Source organism: Gouania willdenowi, chromosome 5 (genome assembly GCF_900634775.1).
Source record: "Gouania willdenowi chromosome 5, fGouWil2.1, whole genome shotgun sequence".
In the NCBI taxonomy this organism is placed as follows: domain Eukaryota; kingdom Metazoa; phylum Chordata; class Actinopteri; order Blenniiformes; family Gobiesocidae; genus Gouania; species Gouania willdenowi.
This window is the reverse complement of record NC_041048.1, coordinates 21,125,679-21,146,108: the sequence shown is the minus strand read 5'-3', so window position 1 is coordinate 21,146,108 and position 20,430 is coordinate 21,125,679. Positions and strand designations below refer to the sequence as shown.

Sequence of the window (20,430 nt, the reverse complement as noted above, 5' to 3'; positions counted from 1 at the left end):
AAATGTCTTTCTCCTCCACATTGAAAAAAGGAACAAAAAGGTGAATGAAAAGGAGCAGAAAGAAGTCAAACTAATAACATCTGCCTTCTCCATAAGAAATCAATTACATGAAACAAAGGCAATTGTTACATCTCATTTAAAACAACAATAAAGTTACACTTCTGTCTCAATACATTTCACATTCTTCTTGAACATATTGAGTGATCTTGATAATTTGATGTCATCATTTAGATTGTTCCATAGTCTGACCCCCTGAACTGAAATGCACCTTTCTTTTGTCACGGTTCTCAATTTAGAATTTTACAAATGTCTCTATTACTCGCAAGTTATATTCATTTTCTCTCTTAATGATTTTTGATTACAGATTTGTGGGTAATGCTTTTTTGAAATGTTGTATTCTACCAAATTATGAAATGTTAATCATTTTTGCTGTATAAATATTGGGTTTGTGCATTCCCTTTTATTCACTTCCACTAATAATTCTCAGCGCTCATTTCTGTAAAAGAAAAATTGGATTTGTGTATGATTTACAGGCACTGCCCCCACACTCAATACAATAAGTTAGATATGGAACAATCAGTGAGTTATACAATATACACAACAAAGACTTTTGATTCAGTAACCGCTTTACCTTGTGGAAAACAGCCATCATTTTGGATATTTTACTTTAGCAGTGAAGCAGGAAATGTAACACGTACAATGTTTCAAGAGCGCAGATTAAGAAATAAACTAAAAGAGTAAGTTCATTAAAAAAAATGAAATAAAGCCATGTGGTCAAAAACAAGCACATTCCCTTCACCTCAAGTGTTGTAGATGGTAAGTTTGCAAAAAAAATGTATAGTTATTATTTTAGCTTTATTTATTATTTATTTATTTTTTGCATAAAAGGCCATATTATGACAGATTAACCCTTTCTCTGTTTTTATAATCTACCAATCAAACAGAAACTGTAACATACTGAACTAAAATGAAGATTTGTGGCTTTTTTTAAAAAAAAAAAAGGTATTCCACTTTTGAATAAACCAAGCTTTTCTTCATAGCCCACTGTATCTCTGCTTTACTCATTATCTCCATCAAAGCAACAACGTCAATGCATCATCTAGTGCAGACGTGTCTAACTCAAGGCCATATCTGGCCCGCCAGAGAAACCAGTTCACCATTGGAGGATTTTGTTCAAATGTAAAAATTTAAATTATCTAAAGAGGCTTGATCTGGAGTGTACCTTTACCCAAACAAGCTTTAGGAATGTCTGGCCCTTTAACATGTCATTTTCTGAAGGGCAAAGGGAGAAAAACCAACGGATGCTATGGCAGCCGTTTGGTTTCTCTTTTATCCTTCGTGCTGTGTAAATTTACTGACGTAAAACATTTGACGTCCGCCTTCCCTCACCCTGTCTCCAGGTTTCAAGATTTGCTCGTTCTTTGTGCCAAGCTTATTTAGCAGTGTGTACGCCAGCTTCACACTGCGGCTCCACAGCTTCCCTATGAGACAGATGGTGGGATGGAGACGTGGGAGTTAGTCACGACAATGACTCAAGACTACTTTCTCATGCCGCTGATTTTTTTTAAAATTGAAAACAGCTTATCCTAATATGATTTGAATATATAACATATACAGGACGGTGTAAAACCTTTACACAGGGACTCACCATATGTCAGCGTGTAGAGGGGCTTGCCCGATATATCAAGAGCAGTGAGGGCGGGGCTCTTCCCCTGAGTGGCCCCCCAACGAGCCAGTGCTGCCTGCAGGGCTGGGGGCCAGTTACTGACCACTCCCAGTGGCTCGCCTTTTACTGGGATGATCTGACGGCCCTCGGGCTTGGGTGTATTAGGGTCCTGCTGGGGTACTACAGTGCAGACACAACAGAGGGTTTCAGAGGAAGAGGTCACTAAACAACGCCACTGTTATAGAAAAGACACTCACCAGAAAACATATTATTAAAGTATATTTGAAAGCCGATTACTTCATGAGGAATATTTTTGGCATAATGTTTATTTATGCTTGTTATTTGTTTGTCTGTTAGCAGGATTGCGACAAAAGTCCTTGTACAAAAGTACAAAATTTCATCAGTTTCAGATATTTAAAAATCCATATCTTGGTTTGAAATTAATTGATCATATGAAATTTAACTCTGTTATGACGGGTTGGTTCATAACCCACCAAATTTCATCTGGATCGGATCTGGATGGCAAGTATCATTGCAATAATGGGAGAAAAAAATTGGGGTTGCCCATACATTACTAATGTATTGTCATTAATGGGGAAATAACTTCTTCCAAGCCTTTTAAAGTGTGAATGATCATGGAACCAGTATCATTCTCACTCAACATCTAGCAAAGGGGTTTGTGCTCTCTGAGTGCACTGTAAAAACTGTGTGGGTTTGCCCTAACCCATGGTAAATATTGGTTTATTAAAGACTTTTTAATGCACTGCAGTCTGATAAGGGCACACAAGCGCTGCAGGACATGTGAGACTAACAAACTAAACTTTCACCAATGACTGGAGAGAAAATTGTGAATAATGATAATCAATTTCACAAAAGTGAATTCACTTCTATAGATTTCATAGATTATTATTGAATTCTGTGCCATGTACAACATTTTGGAGATCATATTATATCATTTTACTGCTTTATGTAGTATTACTTAATTTCCCAATATGTCTTTTGTTCTCCAAATTTGTTGGTCCGGCAAAGTCAAAGGAGCCCAACATTCAACGTGCAGTATTCAAAAAGCCAGAAACTCATTAGTTTGTTATTCACACTGATTACAAATTACATGCAGAATACAGGTGTGGACAACTGTGTGTCATCTTATATCTAATGGGCACTTAAAGGCTGTGCATACTTTTGATTAGGCTCATTTTAGGATGTTTAGTTTTTTATTCTGATTCAAAAAAGAAGAAATACAAGTGTGTGTGCTAAAATATAACAATGACAAACTAACAAGAAGACAGTCGTCAACATCCCCCGCCAGATTGGTTGTCATTATAACTCACAACCTTTTCCTAAATGTCCTCAATCGAAGAACTTAGATGTATACATAAGAAAATATTATCGCATCAGAATATAAAATTACTGACTATCTTAAATGGTTTCTAAGAAAAGCTGTCTCCTTTGAAGATACCTCAAACATAGGTAAAAAAACGGAACAAGGGCAATATTTACGGAAAAATTTATTGTGCACTTCTCATTTTCGAACTCCATCAAGGTATGGAGTTTGAAAGGCACACACCAAATTTGGTTATCCTATCTTAAACGCTTTCTAAGAAAAGCTGTCCCCTTTGAAGATACCTTGAAAACGTCAAAAAAACAGAACAAGGGGCAATAACTCCGGAAAACACAATTGCACGCTTCTAATTTTCGAACTCCATCAAGGTATTGATACCCTGAAGCCACACACAGAATTTGGTTATCCTATCTTAAACAGTTTCTAAGAAAAGCTGTCCCCTTTAACTTGGACGGACGGACGGACAGACGGAGCTCAAACCTATATCCCCCTTCCACTTTGTGGCGGGGGTCAATAATAAATCTGACAATTCTTGATAAATATTTCACCAATTTTGCCAGATTACACCTGCAGAAATTTCTGTGTGCCCTTCCCACGAACCCAAAAGTACCTTCAACAATCTCCTCAGAGTCATCGGTGAAGAACTCGCTCAGTGGGGGTCTCTTTGGCCTCTTCAGGGTGTTGAGCAGCTGCTGGATCTTTGTCGACACTCTGCTGTTCACAGGAACTCCTACAAGAACGGTGAAGGTGCAGAGGAGCAGCAGCAGAGGGGAAAACACCATCACAAACACTGCGGGCTATAGACCAGTGGATAAAAAGTCTTACCAAAGGTTTCATTGTGTGCTGCTCTCTATCCCATAACACATTCCAGCATAAACATACAGTAGTCATCATTTATCTTGACCTGATTGAAGTACGTTCAGGAAATAAAGAGCAGCAGCACAGGGAGTGGTCGTGGGCACATAGGGATGCGAACTGGGAGGAAGGTTGGTAGGTTTGGGGTCACACATGAGGACTTTTTTTGTGTGTGTGATTTTATTTCTTTCTTTATTTGTTTATTTTTTATAAAAACATCCCTTAGAGACAGTGGGGAGAGTGGGGGTGCACCAGCAAACACAGAATAGTAGAACTTTATGTATAAAAGAGCTTCCTTACTCTGGATATTACCTCTCGCTGTCAGGCAGTCAAATAACATGTTACAGGGTGGAAAAGATCAAGAAGAAGAGACAGTAGTGAAGTCTGATTAATGAGGCATTATATATTATATATTATATAAGTGAACGCTGCTTTTAAAAAAAATAAATCACTCGCGATCATCTGGGAATTCGTATTGATGAGAAAGTGGAGTGTATAGTAATCTTTACCATCCGCTGTCTCCATCATACTCGATCGACTCTGTACTCGACTCATCCCAGGTACGATGGTGTTGGAGGGCAGGTCCACTCGGGGGGCTCTGATCCGAGGGGCCACAGCTGTCACATCTGGAGGTGGGCCGCTGTTCTCGGTGTGAGCTGTAGAATTAAATTCAAATCACTTTAATTTTCTCCAAGGGGCAATTTAAAAGGGCTTAACAGCAGCTTAAGGCTGCACAATCATATTAAAAAGGAAACATAACAATATTTAAAAAAGTGCATAATTGTAAACTTTAAAGTGTGTGTATTTCAAGCCAGAAATGTGAAAAAGTAGGATAACATTTACTGAATTTCCAGTACCATGCAGAAATTCAGATAGGTGTTTTTATCTAAAAATTAAACACATTTATTTATTTTTTTAAAGGCTCTACAATAACTAAGCTTTATCATCACTTTTTATACAACCAACAGTTGGTTTTGGTACACAAAAGCCCTTATTTAGTAAGATCATAACTATTTATTAAGTTTACTAAGATCAATGATTTTTGTTTAAAAAAAAAAAAAAAAAAAAGACAGCCGAATTGTAGATAATACTTTAATTTACTTACTCATTCATGTAGGTTGGAGCTTTACATTTTGTTTTGCGCAGGTTTGTTTCTTTTCTGATTGGCGCTACAAATGGTCATCAGCGTCTCAAACATTTCACGGGAGCACGCACGCACACACACGTCCTCACCACACATAAGGTATTCATAATAAAAATATACTAAATGAGTAAAATAACACAAAAAACGAATCAATATTTATACAAAAAGTACACAAAACGACAACAGAAATGCACAAAAATATACAAAAAGGCTCCAAAAAACATACATTACAGCAAAATACACCGAACGAAAAAAACAAAAATGTCCCATAGAATCAAACCAGGGAAATCACACACATGTTGCACCCGCAAATATACCCCTTTATAATTGTACTTAAGCTCCCACTATATAAATACATACGTGCACTGTACTAGTTGGTTCAAACAAATGTTGTCTAGCTTAGCTTTGGAAACGATAACATACTGTACATCCATAAGTCAAAGCAATATATATTTGAAAAAATTTGGGGGCTCTTTATTGACTTTATGAAAAACTCGGATGGAACACTTCTTTTAAATCTCTTGCAGTTACTGTATGTACAATATATGTCCACCTCCTAAATTCTAAGAGCAGCTACTGTATGTTCTTGAAAGACCCTGTGCGTCATTTGTTTTTTGTTTTTTTTTGTGGGGGAGTTATTTTTGGGTTATTTTAATTTTGTTATTCATTTTTTCTTTTAATATTTGCTTTCTATATTTGTATAAAACAAGTGATACTGAATGACTTTGTAAGTATGAGTATAATAAAAAAATTGTACCACTTTGAAAAAGCCCATAATAGAAATATTTATGGAAAAAAAATAAAGAAAATAAATCCTTTAATTTCAGCAGCTCCAATGAACCTAATCGACATGCTTTTCAATCGCAGGAGCACTGAGAGGAAAAACGGTGACGACGTTACAAATCTTACGAGGTGTATTTAACGCCCGGCTCCTCACCTATACGTCTCTGAGGCATCCCGTCAGTCACAGTCACAGCAGCAGGGCGGCTCTGCTGAGGCTGGGCCTGAATCTGTTGCTGAGGTTGCTGCTGATGTTGATGGTGAGGTTGATACAACGGCTGGTACTGCGGCTTGTACTGTGCCTGCGGCTGAGATGACTTCCCGTCACCGTGGGACAGGGTGGACGAGGCGGAGGAGGAGGTGGAGGAGCCCTGAGCGGTGCAGTTCATCCACGAGTCCGAGCTCTGCAGCGTGGGTGGTGGCGGACCGACCAGCGACGACCGCCTGCGTGCAGACATCTCATCCTCAGAGCCTGATGACGAGTCTGAGCAAGAGACGACGAGGCATGAGAACATCCAGAACAAATTCATCAACGTAACTTACTGTATCTTCTTCAGGTCCTACCTGGGGGCGTGCGTGTATTGATGGGGGACTGTACATAAGTTGACCGCCGTTTGGTCGGCATTGGAAGCGCCATCTTCTCCTCTTTATGTTTAGCCAGGGCGGCCTGTACCGCCTCCGTGTGTATGTCTGTAGACACAAGAAATACTTACTTATCATCAAATTATAAAGTTATATATAATTCTAGCTAATGCACTGTAATGATGAAAATTATTTATTGCAATCAAAACATGCACGTGAATGTAATTTGATTCTTTTTGATCTTATTGAACGCCATTTCGTTCTATGAAAAACATCCTACTGTACGGTTTTTCTCGACCTCCTTCCCCGGATCTTTTAATTGGACAGATAAAAAAACAGAAATATAATTTCAATGAGGTTTATTCCAGTTACAGTCATAATAGGAATACACACAGATGGCCGCAGGTAGAAACGTATGTCTCTCTGCTCTCTATCTGCGTATGTCTACATATGTCTGTTCAAAAGTCAAGTTATATTTTTGCTGCGCCTCCTTCTTCGTACCCAGCGGAGTCTGGTACAACCATAATTTAGCCATATATCACAGTGCAGTCTAGCTTTCAGATCATATGCACAATGTGTGAATGTTTAAACCAAAGCAGAGTGTCAGGGCCAACCTACAAACATTGAAACATTTTGAAATAATAGAATTATCTTTCACTACGATACTCACTTTGTCCCTAACTCTTATTTATTATTGATGCTTCTGGTGCATCGCAACCCATATATGGTCCGGAAATGTGGGAAAAGCAACATCAAAATGCTAAATATAACATTAAGATGGATGTAATACTTAAAACATTCTGCATTATTTAGGTTGTGTTCTTGGCTTTGAGGTGTAATGTGTCCTTTAAAGAGACAGCTTTATTTTGCCTATTAAAAGAAAATGATTAATACTTTGTAAACTAGGGTGCGGTTAAGGATGCAGGCTTGTAATTAGGAGGTCACCGGTTCAAATCCAACCTGGATCATTACTGTGTGATATTGATCTAGTCTCTTCACCTGAACTGCTCAATTTGTACGTGATAAATGATAGATGAATATGTAATCTTGTAATGAGGAGTCTGCAGTGACCTGAAGTAATTCAAAGTGGACCAATCAGAAACTAAAAAGCTTTTTTCTAATAAGGGATGTTCCGATACAACTTTTTCACTTCCGATATGATACCGATATTGCAGCCTTGCGTATCGGCCGATAACGATATTGATCCGATATCATCATGAATCATACATTTACACATATATATATTTTTTTTTTTCTCTCTCTCTCTCTTTTTTCTTTAATAAAAATAATAATAATTACTTATTTTGTAGTGTGGAATGTTAGAAAAGACTTGATCAAGTGATGCTACTCAAACAGAGAACAATAGTCAGCAACAGTAGGTAAGAGAAAAACTGACCCATTTATTATTAACCAATTGGTTACTTAATTTTTAACCTTCAACATAATATTTACAGTATTCTACAATTGAATAAAAAAATAAATAAATACAATAAAGAAAAAAAAGGAAAATCCAGAAATTTGAATCCAAATTCCAATATTTGTTTTCAGGCTAATATCAGACCGATATCGATATCGGATCGGGACACCTCTATAATTAATTAAATATTAACTTTGGTCATTGTTTGCGTCTCTGTGCTTGTGTGCACCAGAATCGCTGTGTTCTCAGTCACCGTATTCTACGATGAGCGGGTGGTGATAGTGGCCGAGCAGAGGCCTGATGCCAGCGAGGAGGACAGCTTCCAATATCAGTATCGGCCGATACTGATTATGATACGATATCAGCACGAATCACTTATTTTGTCATGTGTAATGTTAAAAAAGGCTTGATCAAGTGATGTTACTCAAACAGAGAACAGTAGTGAGCAATAGTAGGTTACTTTGTTGGAGTGTGAACCACAGTCACCTATAGATACAGTAGATGTTGTGGAGCGGAACATTTTATCGGAAAGTTTCTAACAGTGATTTTAGATGCAGTCCGATAAAATCCGATATTTGTTTTCTGGCAGATATCGGACCGATATCCGATATCAACATCAGATCGGGACACCTCTATTTCAAATAGCAATCTTTTAACTTCACAGGTTAACAAACACCTGTACAATGCATGAAGTGGAAAGTGGGTCATTTAGTTTTTTGTCAAAAAGTGTTGGAGGGGGCAGGGAGTCATCGAAAACATGCAGAACAGGTGCTCTCTCGGACCCAACTTGAGCATGTGTGGTCTGTCACATAAAATGCTATATTTACATTTGTGGTTGTATTTTTTTTTTACAATTTACATTGTTCATGAACTACTATTGTTTGATCATTGCAGAAACTTTGTTGGCCATCCTTTCTTCCTTCCATCCATCCTCTACTTAAAGGAAGTAGTGTGTGGAGTGAGTCTATTCTCCCCAGAAACAGAAAACCATTGGCCCACACGTATGCCAACGACAGCACGCACAAACAGATGCCGTGTGATAACTCACTTCAGCGTTACGTAAAGGCTGCTTTTTCAAGCTCCATCACTAAACATGAGAAACGAATGACCACTGCGTGAAAAAGCTGAACTATTAACAGAGGAGTGCGTCATTTCTGCTCAACATCAACAATTTTAAATGAATCATACACGGCAGTAGGGACCATAATTACATAACAGGCATTCTGCTGAACAGACTGCTGAGGGTGAATCATCCTCTTCCATTATGACGACTCCCTACACATTGGACATGTGTAGGGGGGAGATGAAATAAGCTCTCATCTCTGTGTGTGTGTGTGTGTGTGTGGACTTCTGTGTTTTCAGTGCAGACTCAAATCTACCAGTAGGCTCTTCTAATTGGTCCCTTTGAAACAGGTGATGCTGATGCAGGCTAAAAACCTGCTCCTGTTTCCTCAGAGACAGTGAAGCATCAGATGTGTGTAACAACGTTTTGGAGGACAGGCTTTTGTGCGTATCGATGATGTTGCTGACCTGATCTGTAACGGTCATCCCGAGTTCCCCCACCACGGTGAGTTCTACGGGAGCGTCGCTCACGATACCGCGATGAATTGGAGGGAGGCGGAGCATGGCTGGAGGAGCTGGGTACTTGAGGTTGTACGTCATTTTTAGGAGGCGGTACTATGGAACGTGTAACGAACACAAAGAAATATCATAGGGTTACATTCACAAAGTACATTTGAACATTGAATTTCATGATATACCTTAAAAATACGGTAATATTAGATTGAAAAAAATTATTTTACTCATTCAAGACACAGTTTAAAGAGGAGATTAAGCCTTACCGGAAAACTGGATAATGTAGGGGGCCAGGACTTTGGTTCTTTTCTTCTCATAGCCCTTTTGTGTGATGTCACCTGTAAAAAAAAACAAACAAAAAAATAAAATACGTTGTAGTTTAAGAAGGAAGAAAATATGACCAACAGAGTGTTGCAAGCCTCAATCCTAATTATTATTTTTACTTTAATGACAGTACCAACAACAATGCTTGGCCTTTTAATCAACCCTACTGTCTGAACAGTTGTTTTCATCTGCTTAAACACACGAGTGGGCATAGAGAAAAGACAGAAGAACAGAAGTCAGAAAGAAAAAAACAAGTAATTAAACAGCCTGATGATCTAACCCAGTGTTGCCATATGAACAAAGTCACAGGGGATCAAATATGTCCCTGAGCTCTAGCACCACCTTGGAAAAGGTAGGGCCTCTGGTTCTCAGTGATTGCTAAAAACAGAATTTATTAAAGATTTCCTTTCCTGAAACAGAAATGGCAATATTGTTATTATGATTTTTATCAAAGAAAATTAAAAAATTACAAGGATTATACCCTCAAATGTGTGTTTGACAGACGGTACCTCCTCAAAAGAAAATAGCTATATGATCTGGATTAAACCCTCAATGTTTTGGGACAATATCAAGTAGTGATAAACCGTTACATCTGCCCCCAATATTATCGGATGATTTTTGCGTTTGTTACATGTATCGGCATCGGCCGAGGCAGGCTGCTGCATTCACCGCTCCGTATTATTTACAGAGAGCAGAAATAGTTTTTACTTGTTCTTGTTCTACATCACCTGTTTTTAATATTTGTTAAATAGTTTTTACTTGTCGTTCTACCTCACATTTGTTAATTTCAATAAATGTTCCTTTTTCAATAATTGAGACTCGTATTATTGTTATCATTGTGTAATTTTTATGATGTGAATTGAGGGAGCAAAAGTAATATCGGCTGCAAATATCGGCTGTCTGTATATGTCATCGGCAAAGGATGATGGGGGGAAAAAAAATCGGTTTTGACATCGGTCCTAAAAAATCCATATCGGTCTATCCCTAATATCAAGTATTTCCACAATACTTTACTCTGTGAAACAGGTGGCCTGATGTCTCGCAGGTGTAGCAAAAAACACAATTTTGCGCGCCATTTTCTCGTGTCATTTCAGGACGTGCTTTTGGTCCACTGGAATGAACGGAAATAGGTATACTATGACACTGGGTTGTGGGAATTTTTTAATTGAAAATTGGAGGCTTTGAAAATGTACAAAAAAAATCCACGAGAGCTTAGCTTCCTAAGGTAATTTATGAATGTACATCTAGTAGGGCTGCACAATTAATAACATTTTAATCGTGATCACGATTTTGGTCGCAATGATGAAATAGATCTGATCGTCCGCAATATTTACACTCAAAATATGGGCTCTGCAGTCTGTAAGAGTGTATTTATCTCATTAGACTTTGATACATTTTAAATTCTTGGGTTCATTTTTTAAAATACATATTTTTTTGTATATTTGTTATTTAAAGCTCCATTTTGCACTGTAAACTGGACATATTGTTTGCTTAAAAGTAGTGTAATGCCTCTTTTAGTCCTGTCTTTTAATATATGTTGTGTTTTATTTATTTATTTTATTTATTTATTTTTTTTTAATCCTGTCGCACTTTGAGTTTGGTATCAAACTCAAAGTTTGATACCAAACTTTGAGTTTGGTGCATTACAAATGAAATGTCTTATTATTATTATTAGTAATAAAAAACATTTTTTTCCCTTTGAAACATGATAAATAATTGTGATTAGAATTGTGATTACAATACTGATCAAAAATAATCGTGATTATCATTTCGGCCATAATCGTGCAGCCCTAACATCTAGTAATGTACTGTACAACTATTTAATAAGCAATATTGCAGGGGCTGCAAAAGTTGGACTTTTTTTAAAATTAAAAAATATATATATTTACCCAAATACATCCAAAAAACCAACAGAAGAAAAGACAATTTCAGACAAAAGTGATTTCAGCAAAAATTTTGAATGGACAGCCCGTACTGTATATTACTCAGCTGATTTAGAGTGTAGTTCATATGAGGTGAGGGGACATAAATATGTATTCAGTGGCGACTCAACATGGTTAAATACTTATCGGCGAGCTTTCAGGTAAAATCCTAATCTTTAGAAACAACATCCTTTTCAAATTGCAGATTGTAAAACAATCACAACATTGACCCAATTTCTACACCTGAACACTTACTCATCATCCTACTTTTCATCAAAACATCTTGACAACTGTCGCAATCTTTTAACACAAAGGACAACACAGCAGCGCCTCAGAGAATAAGAGCAGGATGAAAAGCGTTCATGCTCCCCTCAAAGGCCCCCAGAGCTCTTATGTGGAGGCCATTGCCTGAGAGCACCACTCCAACACAGTATCAGCGACTGGGGCTCATTTTACTGAGGAAAATGGAAGAAAAGCAAACACTTCCATAAGTAATGCATGAGCGTTACATTTGGCTACACTCGCTCACATTATTTTTAGCTCATGTCAACAGGCAGTTTCCCTGCAGATAAAAAAACAGTACCACGGATGGAGTCCGGAGTGGGGGAGGGGCTTGCCCTGGCATTAAATGAATCTCGATGTGATCACTCTTCCATCTGGATGATTTGTGATGCATCTGTTTTTTTTAATCGTCTGACTTTAACAGCTGAAGCTGAATGGTTAAACATCTGTAGAAGGATAGTCAGTGAGGTGTAGAATATCACAATATGGGCAAGAAAAATATATCTTATCGTTGTTGATAATCTGTGTACGCGAGTAAGAAAAGCCTTTATAATACTAATAAACATAGATTCTACCTCTTTACAAGACATGCTGATTGCTGATGTTTTATGCATTCTAGAGTATTTCTTAATCCTACTAATATTACGTCTTGTTGTAGGATCTTAAATTGTAAACTATGAGTTGAAGCACCATTTGGTTTCAGAGTTTTTTTGTCTTGTTTGCTATATTGACGTGAGTAAAAAACTTCACTGAATCAAAGACTTGCACGCTCCAACTGGACATAATACACAAAATCTGGATGTTTAATAATAAATCAGATATTAATTTGCAATAAACTCTTGAGGAAACTATCAACGGGGCCGATTCAACACAAATCCTGATATTTTTCCACACATTTCCAGCTGACAGACATCGGACTCTCTATACAGCCACATCACGATTAGAAAACTTTACAGCAGGGTTTTCCAGCACAATGTCATGACAAGTAGGGGTGTGAAGAAAAAAAATAGATTTCACAATACATCGCAATTTTTTGGGTGCCGATTTTAAATCGATTTTATATTTTTTTTAAAAATCGATTAGAAAAGAAAAAAATCCTATATTTTTTCTATAATTAGGATTTTTGTTACTGTATTTTCCCACATTTTTGTGGATGTGTATTTTCTACTGCTGGAGATATTGTCACTTCTCAGCGGAGCAGCCTAACTACTGGGCATGTTGACCAGCTCCTGTTCCTACAAAACCTTTTGGGTTTTGAATTAGGTTTTTTTTTGTCAAAATCGTGCAGTCCTACTTTACAGTGCTTTTCTAATACAGCTGTAACTAGGATGAATCGGCTGTAAATAGTTAGCAGTTGGAGCCATAGAGACATAATGCTTGTGACGACAGTGATTCTCACATTCTAGTAATTCCCAGGAGGAAAAAATGCTGCCAGAAAAGTGCAAGACATAGATCCAAAGGTGCTACCATCACAAGGTGCCAATGGCCACAGTGCTCTTTCATGGCAGCTGACATGGAGTCCTACTATTGTATTATATATGTACTATATGCTGTATTACATCAGCATGGACGTGTTCTACACAACACTAGAATTGTCTGCAGTTGTTTCACAATGCTGCAGCTCCTCTTCTGACTGAATCACCTCATAGATGACACATCAAACCTATTCTCACATCTTTGCACGAACTTCACGTGCATTACAGGATTAAGTTTAAGATTCTTGTGCCTTATTATACTAAATTGCAGCACAGTAGTCCAACTTACTGTCCAACCTGCCAAAGAAGAGTATAAGATTACTTTACTTATTAAAGGAACAGATCACAATGGTGAATAAATGGCACAAACCATAGGCTAAGTGAGTAAACTTGGACAGTTACACAAAGCACTGATGATTACTGTAAAAATACAAAAAAAAATGAAAACACATGCTTGTTGTATTCAATGCTTTGTTTTGCTAATGTGCAACGTAGTGAACAAACAGAAATCAAAAACCACGCCAACAATTAGGAGTGCAAGTCTGTACAAGAGCAATAACGTGTCTTCAACAGCATGCGCGTCATCAGATCAACTTCTCTAAGCTCGCTCTTCCACCATGTACACGTGCAAACACAGGCTAAAAGCTTTGGAAAGTTATACTAACTTATTTTGGATTTTAAAAAAATATTGTTTGCTATGGTTTATAAATGTTTTAATATGTTAATTAGCTGCTATAGCTGGAATATGTTATTTTGTTTGCTTTTTTTAAAAAGGGAAGCATTCCTTTAAAATGTATTATGACACCTTAGAGCAGTGGTTCCTAATCTTTTTTGTACCGTGTACCACCTTTGCATTTTTGTCAAACCATAACTACCCTCTCCATATTTGCATACGCTTTTTCATTTGTGGAACAGCGGGCTCCCCTAAACCCCTAACTGTCTTGAACACTGGTTCTCGGCTTAATTCTAAACTTTTATGGGACTACTTCTTCAATATTAAGTAAATACGGTCTCCTTTGTAAAATGTAGTTAATTATTGTCTCCAATTTTTTAATAAAATAGCCTGTATTGCAAAAAATAAACCTGTTTTTATAAATTACAAGAAAATAGATTATTTTATTGTACAATAGTACTGTTAGTTTGTGGTTTAGGAACCACTGCTTTAGAGAAATACAACAAATAAACCTTCCCACAGACAATAAAACTGGATTTACAAGCATTACAAGCAGAAAGAAAGGCTTAGAAAAAGGCCTGGAACTTTCTCTCTCTCACACACACACACACACACACACACACACAGAGAGAGACACACACACACATTTTTCTCTGGTAGTTTTCAACAGTTTGGCTCAGCAGGGTGTGGCTATCCCAGGTAATACTATGGGTCATGTTTCCTTCTGCACACTTGCCACACTATGCTGGGATGGAATTACGACACACACACAATGCATACACACACAGGCATGCCCTGGAGGAGCAGTAGTAATATCAAAGGAGCTGCTAAAGCTGAGTGCAGAGGGATAGATGAATTAAAACTGTGACTCAGCCAGGACGCCTTTCTCCACTTCCTGAAGATTCCAGTGTCTCTGAGTCTGCGACTAACAAGGTGAAAGAGGAAGGTGCGGCTGGCACACCTGACATGACGCATTGAACAACGATAATCAAAACTTTTAGAAATTTGAAATAAAACCAATAAGACGTGTATCCTCGGGCGGAAACATAATGTTCTCTTAAAACAATCCCTCTTGTTCTTCTGCTGGGGTCAAAAATGAACCCTTATACAGGATAAGCAGATACAGATGATTAACGCTGAAAAATAAAACTTTGTTACTCATTTGTGTCAAAAATGTCATTGGACACATTTAGATGGGAGCTTTAATTTCTCTTTAAAGTAGAATAAAAGTGAATTCCTCTTTAACCTGACCTTGTAAACACTTAATTCCTAATGCTAATTTATTCCAAATTAAACATCAATCCAAATTAAGTGGCTGGTTTATTCCGATTTTAATTCCAAATTAGATAATTCCTCTTTCTTGCAAAGACTGAACTTGGGTAAAGCCGCTTTCTTGCGGCAATGACGCGCTGGTGACGACATAATCCAAGATGACAGCGGCCCGGACTAGAGCCGACACTATTTAATAAGAGCCTTAAAAGACATAGATATCATGAAAAGAGTGGATGAACGGAGACATAAACATGCAGACTTTCACATGGACACACACAGACTTATTAAACACACACGGACCTCGGTAAACGGAACAGGCTTCACCGGACGGCTGGCACTAGGACCCGGAGGCAGAGTAAATGTGTCCCCGTACTGCGTGTATGGTTTATCATTTTACCTGTTGTTAAAGCTACTATCTTTACCAGGGAGCAACTATTTATTTCTGGTGACAAAAACTTGATCCAAACAAAACAAAGAAAGCCCCGCCCTCCCCTCACCCCAAACCCCTGAGCCTCTTAAATAATTACCGTGCAAATATGACTACAAAATAGATGTGAAAAAGTACATACACATATATACACTTACCTCTGCACAGCACATACACCCCCACATATATACATGTCCACACATATTTAAGTGCACATGTGCAGCTACACATCTACACATGGACCATGCAGGTGCGCATCCTCATACCTGCCTGAATAGCTGTCAACAACAGTACAGAATGAATATCAATGGCTGCCCACTCCCTGGTTGTTGATGCGGAACCACCATGCTGGCATATTTTATAATGAATATGTTGTGGGGGGGTCATCTGCCGCCAGTGGACCGACACAGAGAGAAGTGGTGCTCACATGAGCCCACAGTGGGTGCTTACAAACAGACTTCCGTAGCTGGGAGCCCATCCAAATAGGAGAGCAATGGTCTCCAGTGGGAGTAGAATCTATTAGATGAGCCTCTAAGTGAGAACTTGATCTTTTCAAGTTTAAGAAGAGAGAGAATGTCGCGAAACCAAACTTTGACTGAAGGTGGTTGGGAAGACTTCCAAAACAAGAGGATTCTTCTACGAGCAATAAGGGACGCAAAGGCTATGACATTGTTTTGAATATTCGTAGTACGAAGGTCGTCTGGAGGTTTGCCGAAAATGGCAATATGTGGGGTAGGAAGTATATTAATGTCCAAAACATCTGAAATTGTTTTAAAGAATAGTTGCCAAAATGTGGACAGTTTAGGACATGACCAAAACATATGAGTGAGATTGCATGGGGTTTGAGAACATCTATTGCAATTTTGGTCAACGGTGTCTGGATAGAGGGTTGAAAGTTTCTCCTTGCTATAATGTAATCTATGCAGGACCTTAAATTGTATGAGAGAGAGTCTAGCACAACTGGACGACGAGTTAACAGCCCTCAAGGCCCCCTCCCAGAAATCCTCAGAGAAATTAAGTTGTAGTTCTGACTCCCAGTGTACCTTGATTTTATTAATAGATTCGCTCATAGGAGAGAGTAATTTATAAAAGAATGAAACATGGCCTTTTGTTAAGGTTTTAGCCTTAAGAATCAAGTCTATTCCACTGGGTGTTGGAGTCTGTGGGAATGATGTAGTGTGCGTTTTTGCAAAGTTCCGCAGTTGAAAGTACCGGAAGAAGTCTGATTTATGTAGGTTAAGAGTAGAGATTAATTGATTAAAACTTGCAAACACACCATCCATGTACAGGTCTCCCAAATTACATAATCCCTTCTTTTCTAAGGTGGCAAATCGTGAGTCGGTCTTCGCTGGAATAAAGAGATGATTATTGCAAATAGGAGATGCTAGAGGGACAGTGAGCCATCCAAGGTGATGCCGTATTTGTGCCCAAATTTTAAGAGTTCCAACAACAACTGAATTAGAAGTGAAATCTGACAGCGTGAGGGGCAAGATACTGCAAGCCAAAGCCAACAGAGATGAGGAACATGAGATGGACTCACTTCGGCACCACTTGAGGTGAGGGCTTGTGAACCATGCCATAATCTTGTTCATAGTGGCTGCCCAATAGTAGCCAATAAGATTGGGTAGCCCTAGCCCCCCATTTGATCTATCCATACAGAGCAGTGTTCGATTTGCCCTTGAACGTTTATTAGCCCAGATGAATGATGAAATAATACCATTTATGGCTGTGAAAAACGATTTCGGAAGAAACACCGGGAGGCATTGAAAAACATACAAATATCTCGGTAGTACATTCATTTTAATTATTTGTATCCTACCTGCTAAAGATAATGGCAGATAGTCCCATTTTTGTAAATCTGATTTAACTGCAGCTGTCAATGAGGTCAAATTCCTCTCACGCATAGTTCGTATAGAGCAGGGGTCACCAACCTTTTTGAAACCAAGAGCTACTTCTTGGGTACTGATTAATGCGAAGGGCTACCAGTTTGATACACACTTAAATAAATAAAGCGGGGGGGGAGTTTGCTTTTTAAAGAGAAAATTAAATAATTCAATTTCACAGTGTTCTATTGTTTGAAAAACACATATAAAGTAAAGAACAAATTCCACAGTACCCGTGCAAATGGTAAATGGTGGTAGTAGTAGAATAAATAAAATAAATAACATAAAATTAAACAAAAAAGGCATACATTGCATAAATTATCCATCAATCTATGCAATGTATGCTTGAAATAAAAATAATCAACAAAAAAAAAATTAAACATAGCCTATACAACAACGGCTATAACCATAACAGAAACACTTCCCTACACATGGTTGGATTTGATTTTCTCCCGATTTCCTCACTGACATTGTCCGGGCGGACCATCCTTCACTGAGCGTCGTTTCCGGCCGGACAATAATAACGATTACACCTCTTCTTATGCGGTGTAATCGTTATTATTGTCCGGCTGGAAACGACGCTCAGTGAAGGATGGTCCGCCCAGACAATGTCGGGCAGAAATCAGGAGAAAATCGGGAGAATGGTGGCCCCGGGAGATTTTCGGGAGGTACACTGAAATTCGGGAGTTTCCCGGGAAAATCGGGAGGGTTGGCAAGTATGTATTAAACACAAAAAAAGCTTTACATTTTAAGTGTTTATATATATGTGTTGTCATTTCTAAGTTACATGTAAGTGTGATTTAAACAAGAATAGCTAAATAAATAAATCTATATATATAAAAGCTCACTGGTAAGTGCTGCTATTTGAGCTATTTTTAGAACAGGCCAGCGGGCGACTCATCTGGTCCTTACGGGCGACCTGGTGCCCGCGGGCACCGCGTTGTGACCCCTGGTATAGAGTGTGTAATTGTAATGCCAAGGTAGTTAATATCCTTCTTATTACATGGGAAATGTAAATTTTAGAGATTTCAGCCAATCAGCATTTGCATATCATGTTGAATCAATCACAGCACTTATCATGAAGTAAACACTACACAAAGAAGGACAGAGCATAACAGAATATCAAACTACAGCAGTTGTCCAAATGCACATTTTGTCCTTTGATTGACAAAAAAAGGTTGTTAAATAAGAGACTTAGATCCTGAGAGGATCCAAAACCCCAAATATAGGGAGAGTTCAAAGAAATTAGATTAGGAGTAGGATAAAAAAAAAGAGATCTTGAGATTATCATCCTCCTTCCATCCACAATATGAAAATAAAAAATATGCTGGCACTAAAAATCACTTCATTAATTTATCTATTTTCTTTCTCACCCATGATATTTTATGTAGCAGTGTTTTGTGCAATATTTTCATGACACATATGCATGATTTTCTTGCAAAAATTATTTATTAAGTTCATTATATCATATTGACTGTAACTAGCCCTCCCTGAGCCAAGGTGAGCTTTATGTTATTAGGGTGAAAGAGAGAAAAAGTGAGGGCAGTGTTACACTGAGGGGGGAAATACATAACTTTATGCACTTTATGATCAATGTTTCATGCAAAACTAACTGTCTGTAAATATTAAATAAGCACATTTCTGCACTTGACAGTGTTGCGTCTATTTTTGTGACATGCTGTTTATGATTTTTAATGTGTGTGTTTTTTTTTTCGACTTTAATGTTCTTATAGATTTTAAGCTGTTGCATGTTTTCTGTTGCACTTTTTGATCATGTAACCCTAACTCTAAGCACATTGAGTTGCTTTGTGTATGAAATGCGCTATAGAAATACATTTAAATTTTAAAAAAAATGAGAAACTCACAGAGATAATCGTTGAACTGAATGTTGAAAAAGGGCTCCAGTTAACCTTTCTAGTGTAAGAAAATAATTTAAAGAAAACAATAGTCCATATTAGCACCACTAAAAGAAAATGCAGAGTACGGTGTGTGTGAGGGAGAGAAACAGTAGGACACTAATGGCAGAGAGTGTGTCCGCTGCGGTGCAGAGGATGGTGCGCACGGAGCACCAGAGCTGCTGTGTCCTGCTGTGTTTTGACTGTTAAACTCTCATGTCACATTGGTGGCAAGGAGCGTTAGGCCAGATTCAGCTGTGTGATTTACGCAGCAATGGAACAAAGTTCGGACAAAGCGCTACGCGGGATGACTCTCAGTAGATCATCTTCAGCAGCCACATTAGATTAGGAGGAAAAAATTACATTTGGTTTTAAAATCTATTAAACAACACTTTTATTTGTTTATTTTGTTTTCTACATTATTGAATGTTTGTGTAGCAGACAGATTAAGTCCTAACCTTGCCTGCAAAATGGATTCTCATGGTGTTCACAAAGACCAGAATCCATCTTCTACTGTTCCCGCCTTTGCTTTTTGAAACCGAACCGATTCGAACCAATCATGAGGCAGAGTTGTGGTTTAAGGCGGGATATGCGGTTGTGACGAAGGCAGAAGCGCCGAAGCAAAACTGGCGCATGCGCAGTTGCGGGGAGAGGAACTAGCTGGGCTACCGCTATTAGCATAGCTTCGAATCATAATAGAAAGATGTCGATGCAGAAGGATGGTTAACGTGCCCTTAACTCACATACTCGTGTTGCAAAAATGTCAAAAATCATTCAACGACATAATGACCGCAGCATTACTGTCACAAAAGAAAGTTTTCACCAGCGGAGCCTTGTTGTTGTTGTTGTAGCAACATCTCTGCAGTGCATACCAATGACGACGACTTCATTTGTCACCGCGTGATTGGCTAAAACA

The 20,430-nt window shown here is 38.2% G+C and overlaps 1 protein-coding gene across 2 annotated transcripts in view; it reads right to left on the bottom strand.

Moving 5' to 3' along the window:
- dip2bb (disco-interacting protein 2 homolog Bb) overlaps positions 1–20,430 on the bottom strand; it is a 60,045-nt gene that overhangs the window by 30,527 nt on the left and 9,088 nt on the right. For both annotated transcript variants that reach the window (XM_028446523.1, XM_028446525.1), the window contains exons 2-9: positions 9,628–9,699; positions 9,317–9,463; positions 6,352–6,477; positions 5,945–6,271; positions 4,373–4,519; positions 3,619–3,738; positions 1,649–1,846; positions 1,390–1,481 (exon numbers count right to left, since the gene is read on the bottom strand). In XM_028446523.1, coding sequence (XP_028302324.1) covers positions 1,390–1,481; positions 1,649–1,846; positions 3,619–3,738; positions 4,373–4,519; positions 5,945–6,271; positions 6,352–6,477; positions 9,317–9,463; positions 9,628–9,699 — 1,229 coding nt within the window. The remainder of the gene's footprint in view (positions 1–1,389; positions 1,482–1,648; positions 1,847–3,618; positions 3,739–4,372; positions 4,520–5,944; positions 6,272–6,351; positions 6,478–9,316; positions 9,464–9,627; positions 9,700–20,430) is intronic.